Below are 9,578 nucleotides of genomic sequence, written 5' to 3'. Positions count from 1 at the left end.
TTTTGGAGTGCCTGACTGGCTCAGTTGGTAGAGCAAGTAACTCTTAATCTGACGGCCTTGAGTTCAAGTCCCATGCTGGGTAAGAGCTTACTTTAACAAAACATAACTAACCGAATATCCCCTTTTGAGCCATGTATTACAGTTAAAGGGTGTATTCTCCCACTCATTGTAAATTCAGAATATACAATGCAAACTGGTCTTTTAACTCTAAGATACATACATGTGCTATCATTCTCACTTTATAAATGAAAATGTTCTAGTTAGGTACTGGGCCAAGTCCTCTAAGTGCTGTTGCTCTCTCTTCCACACTTTCTGAGGGGAGCTGACCGAGTCTCAGGCCCTCATACCCTTACTCCTGGAAATCCATTAGGTGGGTTTCTGATATACAGGTCAGGAGGTAGGGGTGCTAAAGAATTTACACCCAGACCAGAAAAGAAAAGCACTTGTTAGCATTTAATGAACCTCTCCCCACGGGGCTTCAAGCTACTAGAACACAGGCGCCCCCGACACCCTTGATCTTCTCCTCTGCTCTTCTACTGAAGAATTTGGCCTTCACGATGACAGGCTGTTTTGGGAGTTTCCCCTTTCCCAAAACTTTGTAGTAGCCCTGCAGGAATAGAAAAAAAAAAAAAAAGCTTTAATACACACCACAGCAGATGACAACTCCCTGGATGAAGAAAGGTGCCTGCCAGTCTATGCCACCTAGGAGCTAGGACAGCATGTTTCTGATCTGGGCACTACCGGGGGCACTGACTGCCCTCGCCAGTGAATCAAGACCAGCAGATTCTCTCTGAGGACTCTAGCACACCAGGACAAGAGATGTGTCAGGATGTGACTCTAGCCTCAAGCAAACATCTCCCCCACCCTATTCAATTACCAGGTGATAAGCAAAAATAAAGACTACATTCCCAGCAAGGTTCCAAGAAGTCCTGACCATCAAAATTGCTCAAGGAGTGTTAAGTAGGCTGGGGAAAGGTATTTAAAACTTCACCAAAAGCCCCTTTAGGATTTAGACTATCTCCATACCCATGGGAGGTAAAACTGAGACAAGACTGGAACTCCAAAAGACATACAAAAATGCTTTGTCATCACTGTTCTGGGGTGTGTGGAAATCTCTTCAGATAGCGGAAATCCATAAATAACAAACATCTCAGGATTTTATTCTGTAAGGGACATAAAGGGCCAAGAGCTGTGCCTCACATAAGCGGGGCTGTCTAAGAGGGATCAGAGCCAAGATACTGCCAAAAGCTTAGACCAGAAATGCAAACCTGTATAAATCAGGGCAGTAACAGTGGGGATAAGATTACTGATTTTAAAGATTATTATTCTTCAAATATTTTATGTGAATCACAACTGAACTAGAGTTCAATTTTGGTCAGTTACCTGTGGAAATTCTATCAAAAGATGAAATAGTCTAGTAGGTAACTGGGTAGAGATTCCATATAGATCATCAAATAGATTAGATTATCCAGAATTTTGAGAGGCAAGGACAATATGAAGTCAACAACTATTCCTTCACTCACCGATCGCACCACATCAATGATAGGAGCAGCTCCAGTCTTGTTTTTGGCGGCATTTACTCGTGTCTGCTCACTGACTAAGGTCCACAGTTTATCAAGGTTGACAGTTGGGCAGAAGCTCTGGTTCCTCTTTAAGTGGTAATGTCTCATACCAACTTTTCCAAAGTAACCTGGGTGACTAGGGAAGAGAAGGGCAATCACTTTTATAACCTGACTCCAATTAAGAAGTGATGTGTAAGATGATACACATTGTTCATCTCTTCATTGTTCATCTCTCCTAGTTTCAGTGTAAATTGTTCACTGCTGTACAACAGTGACATAGCAGGTATTCTATCCATTGTTGAACTAAAACAAATATTTAAAAAAGAAGCCACCAAAGATGCTCGGGAGTAGAAGACTAGCCTTATTTCATGGAACCAGGAGAAGTCACTGAAAAAGTCAGAGGCAATGCCAAGACTAGAGGTCTTCAAGATCACTTGACAGTATTTTATGGCAATTTTACACATTCTTGTGATAAGAGATTTTCTAAACAAATTTGGGGACATAAGTCAATCTAGGAGGTGCATAGTTAATCTGATGTCACTAACCCGGTGACTGACTATGCCATGAGGGTCACAGCCAGTGAATAAGGTCAGCAATTACTCTTCGAGGGCTCTAGCACACTAAGGCAATAAGCGGATACCCAAGCGTGACTCTAGCCTCGATGAAAAGTTCTCAGTTTGCATCAAATGTTAACTTGGTAAAACTCAGCCACACACAAGGTTTTCCAGTGGCAAGAGGCTTTCTTCCCATTGAAGGTGTCCTGAGCCAACCCTCTGCCCCTAACTCCAAACTGTCAGTGCCAGGAGAAGCACAAGCCAAGAAACACTCACTATTTGTCGAAGTTGATCCTGTGGTGATGCATGCCACCAGCATTACCCCGGCCTCCTGGGTGCTTCCGGTGCTTGCCTGCAAGAATACAAAGCTACATGGCTATAGCCTTCTCCAGCCCCTCAATTCTTCTCCTTTCCCCACACTTCTACATATTTACTTATCTTGTTCCCAGTCTACAGTACCTCTTTAAGCACTGCTATTCCCTCAAGTTTACGGGTGAAACATCTCTTTGCAATGTTCCACATCACAGCACTATCCACAGTACTCCATGCCTTCGACAAATTAACACCTTGCCCCAACCAAATTTCATTCCCCCAACTGATGTTAAATTCTCTTCAAGTGGAGTACTGTAGAGAATTCTAAAAATTCTACCAAAAAAAAAAAAAAAAATCAGCCGCTAACAGTCAAATTCGCAGAAGGCGAACCCACTTCTACCCTACCCACTTCCCGGCTAGCTAAGTACCCAGCGGGGAGAGCTCAAAGCCGACCAGGATGGGATGCCGACACTTACCGATGCGGCCGTGGCCGTGGCTCACGTGGCCCCGAAGTTTCCGGGTCTTCCTCAGTCTGGAAGGCTGTATGGAAAAAGGTGCTTGGTGATAAGGCCAAAGGGAGATGGGGCAGAGGGCGAGCTTGACCGTGTGCGAAGGGTCTGTAGGCTTTGGGGATCAAGTATCTGCGCTGGGTCACATTCAGCAAAGGTGAAGTTACGGACTGGCCCGGGGCCATGCGGCCTCATCAAGGCGGCGCCCGAGCGCGCGGGTCCCCGTGTCTCAAGAGATTCGAACCCAGGAAAAGCACGCGGCCCGACTCCAGGGCCGATGCCGGCCACCCTGCCCTGAGGTCCGCCATGGACAGCCTGGAAAGCCGGGCCAAGATCGGGGGTAGGTGGCTGGGTGCAACTCGAGTAGTGCTCGCGGCCTGCACCCGCAACTAAGCAGAGGCACGAAAAGAACCACCTACCATGTCGGCAGCCCAGACGGAAAAGGGATGTTTTTGCGAAATCTCGCGAGGTACCGATGAGGGGGGCGGAGCCAATGAGACTCACTTCCGGCAGGGAGGCCGGGCTTAGGGCGGGGGGTCTCTTGAGTCTCGCGGGTTTCGTAGGTCTCGCGGGTCTCGCGTGACTGCCAGACTAGGCTGTCCCTTCTTTGAGCTGGACTTCTCAGCGGAGTCCGGGTTGCGGTGGTGGCCGGAATTCCTTGCGCGCGCAGACCGCATTCCCTCAGGTTCTGAGGCTGAGAGCTGTCGCTGAATCCGCGGCTTGGGGCGCTGTGTGCTGCACGCCGTCGCGGCGCTTCTGCTCTGGAACCCGCCTAAGCCACCGTATCTCACTCAGGTCTTCGCCAGACGCCCAACTCTGAGCCATTCCTCGCGCCTCGCGTTCTTTGTGGTCTGCTAGGCTCTAGCGGTAGCGGTTGTTTGCTTGTTCTCTGGCAGCCTTGCGGATTCGCGAGGCGCCGTCTGACCCTCAGTGTGCCCACCGGGTATCTCGCTCTGCTCCCTTTGAGCCCTTTCCTAGGTGTCTGCCACCCACCGGCACCTGCTCACCCACACCCGAGGACGCACTCGGTCTTAATTCCACCTTTGCCTTTGTGCAATCATCCTGGGCATCCCCAGTTTGAGCAATACTTAATACTTCAGGGATCTATATACCTGGTTGCTTTATGGTCCTTTTAATGCAGACTCTTAAGTACTTTTTTCTAACCACCAAATTTTAATTTTTCACTTGAATCTACCTGACATGGCCGTGACCCTCTCTCTCTCGCACCAGGGAACCCCTGCTCAACCTCGAACCTGCGAAACTTCTCTGGCCCATTCAGCCATTGTTGTTTACTTCTCCCACGTGTACCCGCACGCAGTCTCGTAGGCAGCTCTTATATAATTGTCGACCACATTTGTCTTCCCTTCTCCACCAAATTCCGTGGTAGTTCAGGATTATTTTCTTGTATCCACGCACTCCCAGTTCCTGGCATGTAGCAACCTTCAACAAATTAACGTGACTGAATGTACTTACTGTCACCTCACTCAGTGGAAGAGCCATTTCTCAGTCTCAACAGGTGTCCAAAATCCCATTCTTTCAATTACTCTATGTGTGTATCTTCCCTACCCCGTTCCTGTCAGGTAACATGTTTTAGCGAAATATCCTAAATTCTCCCTGACTGATACCTACCTAGCACCCTTACTCTTTCCTTTACAGTCAAGCTCCCCAAAAGAGTAGTCTGAATTCTGTCCATTTGTTGATTTCCCATTCATTGTTTACTCCGCAGCAATCTAGCCCTCAGGCACACCACTCTGACTCAAATCATCAATTAAAAAATACCAAATTGAGGGCGCCTGGGTGGTTCAGTGGGTTAAGCCTCTGCCTTCGGCTCAGGTCATGATCTCAGGGTCCTGGGATCGAGTCCCGCATTGGGCTCTCTGCTCAGCGGGGAGCCTGCTTCCTCCTCTCTCTCTCTCTGCCTGCCTCTCTGCCTACTTGTAATCTCTCTCTGTCAAATAAATAAATAAAATCTTAAAAACAACAACAACAAATTGGATGGACTCTTCCCATTCCTTTGACCACTCATTCTTTCTGTTGTACTTTACCTCTTTGACTCCTTTTAGAAACTTCTCTTCTTCATATTTCTCTGGCCATTTCTTAGTCTTTTCAGGTTCTTTTAACTTTATTAATCATTTAAGTGTTGCTATTTTTCAACCTCTGGTCCTTGCCTCTCTTAACTTTTCACAGTACACAGTCCTTGGGTGAGCTTATTTTGGGTGTCCTCAATTCACATCTCCATTGCTGAGCTCTACACTCCTGTATTTACTTAATCTCTGATTATTATTCCTTGAACATTCTAGAGACAAACCTGGTAAACATATTCAAAGACTTCAGTCTTCTCTGCTCACTGGTGCCTTCTTTATACTATATCTTGGTGAGTGGCACCCTTGTCCACCTAGATAGTGATGTCAGAGAGACCTGAAAATTGTTCCCAAGCCTTCATTTCCCCTAATACACTGTCACCATACCCTTTTGTTCTATATCTCAGATCTGCTTCCTCCTGTTAAGCCCCCAAGCCACTCCCTTCATTAAGACCCTCATCATGTCTCTTGAGTTCAGCAGCCTTCTGTGGCCATCTTGGCTGCATTCTAACCCTCCTCCAATCCATTTATCCTTCACATCTCTGCCAGGTTCATCTTCCCAAAACATGGCTTTCATCCTTTCACTTATTTGATCAAAAAAGTTGGATAGCTCCCTATTACAACAGAATACAGCCCACTTGCCTTTCCAAACTAACCTCAGCTTCTCTTACGGGAGGTTTTTCCTGCAGCCAGACTTGAAACATCTCTTCTGCCTTTTTGCCTGTGCTGGTGCCATTTCTCACGTCTGTAGTGCTCATCTTCTTCCTGATCAGATATCCTGAATCTTCCTCAGCCTTCAAGGCCCACCTTATATTCTGCTTCTTCCACAATGATAATAGCCAAGTACACCTTGCAGTTTACAAAATGTATTTGCCTGAGAGGTCAGCACTACCAGCACCCTTTTATGAATAAGAATGAGAGAACTGTGGCACTGAAGGTTGAACGACTTGCCAGAGGCTACAAAGCTGTCAAGAGACAGAGCCTGGGCCTACCTAGTCTTTAGTCTTCTCTTTCCAGATCTGTTTTTACCTCAGTGACCACTCCCTCTCTGACCTCACAGCATTATGGTCTTCATCAGTCCTTCAGTCCTTGATTACATACTGCCTGTGACCAGCAGAAAGAGTGGCCTTGAGAGTGGGGGGTGAGACCTAAGAAGAGATCACCCCCTATTTGAATCAGATCTGGCCATTAAGGGCACAAGAGACGAACTGAGCTATCCTTGGGAACATGGTCTATGAATGGAGGTAAGCTGGGCAGAGCTCTGGGAATGAAAGGTAACCATCAAGTGTCCTGTAAGGAGGACTAGAGCAAGGACCAAGACTGTCCAGGGGTAGTGGTAGGGTTCTGGGTCATGAGCACTACTTCTGGGTAGTTTTGCCAGCTTCCATGGGTATAGAGGAGCTATATTCTACCCCTCAGGCCATCCATCAGAATGGAAATTCTCCCTGAGTGGACCAGCACTCTGTTGGGTTCTGTGTTCACTTAATGCTCTTCTCATTGGTGGTTTCATCTCCAGGGTAGAGGGCATGCCCTGGGCAATCGTCTGGCTCTGGTTTCTAGAAGGCTCCCTTTCATTCCCAAGGAAATCCTATAGCTTTAACATAAGGCTTATGTGTGTTTTGTCAGTGCAGGTCAGTTTCCCTAGGTTGACTAGCTCTGAGAGAACAAATGAAGTTTGACACCGAGAAGCATTCAGACATTAGGCATTTGGTGACCTGTCCTTCTCCACTCAGGCACACGGAACATGACCCTGAGACTTGACCTCTGAGAGGCCTGCTTCTCTGTGACATCTCTTCTGAAGTAGAGCGTGGCCTTGTGACATCTCAGGCATTTGGGCTCCCCCAGAGAGTCAGGGCCTCAGAAAATACCTGTGAAATGAGCAGAAGGGAGATGATGCCAGGCAGCAACCTGGCGAGACAGGTAAATGTGCTGAACTTTTTGGTACCCCAGACCTTTCTCCAGGGTACCTTATGAACACACCCCCACCCTGAAGAGGGCCCTGTGATCCCTCTTTCTTCATCTACCCTCTGGGTTCCTGAGTTCTCAGCAGTCCTTCTGACAGCAACCACAAAATGGGTGGATCCAGTTTACTTGCACTCCGTCTTTAGGTTCAGACATTTGGAAATAATATGTTGCTTTCCTTTTTCAAGTAGAGGATTGTTCATTTAAGATGGGAAGAGCGAGGGTTTCTGTTCTTTTTAAGTGAGAATGCTGGAAAAACTGAGAAATCCAAATTTATTTCAGAAAGGATTTTTAAGAACTGCATATAATAGAAAAGTCAGTGAAACATTAAAGAAAATGTTAAAAAAAAAAACATCTTGAATCACAATACCTTACAATGCTCTTTTTATGTCTGAATATTACCTTTCATGGAAAAATAGCTACCTACAAAGCTGATGATTGTAGCACACAAATCCTTTTGTATTCTGCTTTTCATTTGATATCATGACATTTTTTTCTGAATCACTACCTGGTCTTCATCATTATTATTATTAATAGCTTAAGACTAATTTATCTTCAGCATATACTATAATTTACCAAGCCATTTTCTCCTGTTTTTGTTGTTGTTGTTGTTGTTATTCTTATCATGTCCTCTGCTATCAGTGATGCAGTGAACATTTGTGTGTATGTGGTTTTTTTATTCTATTGAATAACTTGTTTAGGGTAAATTCCCAGGAGTGAGATGGCTGTATTATAGGGTATGAATATTTTTATAATTCATTTTATGCTGTTTTTCCCCCCCAAATGGATTGTAGTAATTTATGCACCAGTAGCATGTATAGTTACCACTTTCAACTACCAGGTTCAGGTGGTTTTGTTGCTGTTGTTTGTTTTGTTTTTGTTGTGGTTGTTTTTGCCTCTATAAGTAGTTGTTGATATATGGCAATATGGCATTTGGAGGAAAATCCACAGGACCACAGAGTTGTCTTCAGCACAAAGTAAAAATAATCTAATTTCCGAGAGTCTTTCTGTGCTGTGTTGAATAGATTTTAAAAAAATAATCATGTTACGGGGCACCTGGGTGGCTCAGTGGTTTAAAGCCTCTGCTTTCAGCTCAGGTCATGATCCCAGGGTCCTGAATCGAGCCCCACATTGGGCTCTTTGCTCAGCGGGGAGCCTGCTTCCCCTCCCCTCTCTCTGCCTGCCTCTCTGCCTACTTGTGATCTCTGCCTGTCAAATAAATAAATAAAACCTTAAAAAAACATATCATGGTAATACATGGAAAATGCATTCCTAGAGTTTTGTTGAAAGCTAGGATGGAAAACCTTGCTGCCATTAAACTCAGAATAACAAAATGTGAAGAGAGGAATTTGTGTACATTAGAGGGCAGTTTATCCAATAGCACAATAAAGAAGGGCTTAAATACTGGGGTTTTCGTTTAATTTCAAATGATAAAATTAGCAGAAGGAACACAGAAGTTTGGGGTCCTTTCCCAGCTAGCCAAATGATATTGAACAAACAGCATATTCTCTTTGGATCTTATTTTTCTTGTTGAAAAATGCTGAGATTCATTCTTTCATTTTAGAAATATTTATTGAGTGCATGCTATGTTCAGACACTATATATGCCTGTCAGGTAGTGAGGAGCAGGGACAAGGGTGAACAAGAAAGACTAAGTCATGTCCTAGGACTGTGTCCGAAGAGACAGTAAACAAGTACACAGGTAATAATGTCGCATTCAACACCGTCTAGCTCAAGTGGATGTTTTCTCATTACCTAGTGTGTCTCTCTCCCCATTTTTGCCTGAAGTACTTGTTTTTGATGATTAATTTTGTTCTCTCCTACCCATGCAAACAGTCTTTGGAAATTCTTACTCCCAGTGTGACATGGAATGACTTGCTCTGCCATTCCTTGGCCAGGTTGTAGAAACCCTCAGATCAGGCTGTAAGGTGTTAAAAGGAGGGATTTGTAGCAAGGTAATGTTATATGAGAGGTTTTCTGTCCTTCCAGACTTTCACATAATGTTCATTTAGTCCATGTTTGTCTGGGACTTAAAGCAGAGGTCACAGGCTAATGACTGGTATGTTTTGACTCATGCTGTTTTCTCATGTTTTTGAAATGTAATTAGTTGCCAGTGTTTGTGAGTTTAAGTAAAAATGTGGATTTCTGACATTTTGGAAAACTAAGGTTTGACAACACTGGACCCACATTCTTTTAGGTGGAACTATTTGTATGGCTAGCCCCTGTGAGCATTTGAATTTGCTACCCCTGCCTTCCTCTATCTTCTATCCTCTTCCGCAGGTCAGAGGAGATAGGAAGGAGAGGGAAGAGCTAAGGTGTAGTGAAAAGCAGCCAGAGGAAGGGGGTAGAAGTTCAGTCCTTTGGAACCCCCCAATCCTCAAATCAGAGACTCCATTTCTTGGCCATGTCTTTAATTTAAACCTTATCCTCATAGAGTTACTTCAGTTGGTTTTCTAAGACAAATGAAATATTTATTTGTATACTCATCCCGAGTAGTACCCACTGGTGTTGGAAAGCCATGCCACCACATTGAATCCCCAGAGTAATTATTTAAAGCCTAATGCCGCAGTTCTGAAGGTGCTGTCTATAGACCGATGAC

At 44.9% G+C, this 9,578-nt stretch overlaps 2 protein-coding genes and 2 non-coding genes across 7 annotated transcripts in view; 1 reads left to right on the top strand and 3 right to left on the bottom strand.

The window, feature by feature from the left end:
• Positions 1 to 426: 426 nt before the first annotated feature.
• On the bottom strand, positions 427 to 3,058 carry RPL27A (ribosomal protein L27a; the record flags this gene model as incomplete). The annotated part of the gene is made up of 4 exons (XM_059184155.1): positions 427 to 607; positions 1,524 to 1,698; positions 2,393 to 2,468; positions 2,905 to 3,058. Coding segments are annotated over 4 exons (534 nt in total), but the record flags the coding sequence as incomplete, so codon positions are not given.
• LOC131823014 (small nucleolar RNA SNORA3/SNORA45 family) lies at positions 718 to 848 on the bottom strand. The gene has a single exon (XR_009350463.1). It is a non-coding gene; the product is annotated as a small nucleolar RNA SNORA3/SNORA45 family (small nucleolar RNA).
• Positions 2,095 to 2,225, bottom strand: LOC131823015 (small nucleolar RNA SNORA3/SNORA45 family). Its single transcript, XR_009350464.1, has one exon. It is a non-coding gene; the product is annotated as a small nucleolar RNA SNORA3/SNORA45 family (small nucleolar RNA).
• Positions 3,059 to 3,518: 460 nt separating the features above from the next.
• The window catches only part of TRIM66 (tripartite motif containing 66), a 59,489-nt gene continuing 53,429 nt past the window's right edge, over positions 3,519 to 9,578 (top strand). For 2 of the 4 annotated variants that reach the window (XM_059135349.1, XM_059135341.1), the window contains exon 1: positions 3,520 to 6,262. In XM_059135349.1, the coding sequence (XP_058991332.1) occupies positions 6,253 to 6,262 (10 nt within the window). In that variant the 5' untranslated portion in view covers positions 3,520 to 6,252. Of the gene's footprint in view, positions 6,263 to 6,751; positions 6,939 to 9,578 lie in introns of all 4 variants that reach the window. The other 2 variants (XM_059135334.1, XM_059135375.1) reach the window with 2 other exon arrangements.

This window comes from Mustela lutreola, chromosome 1, assembly GCF_030435805.1.
Source record: "Mustela lutreola isolate mMusLut2 chromosome 1, mMusLut2.pri, whole genome shotgun sequence".
Classification (NCBI taxonomy): Eukaryota; Metazoa; Chordata; class Mammalia; order Carnivora; family Mustelidae; genus Mustela; species Mustela lutreola.
The sequence above is the reverse complement of the archived record's forward strand: the minus strand, read 5'-3'. Positions and strand labels throughout refer to the sequence as shown.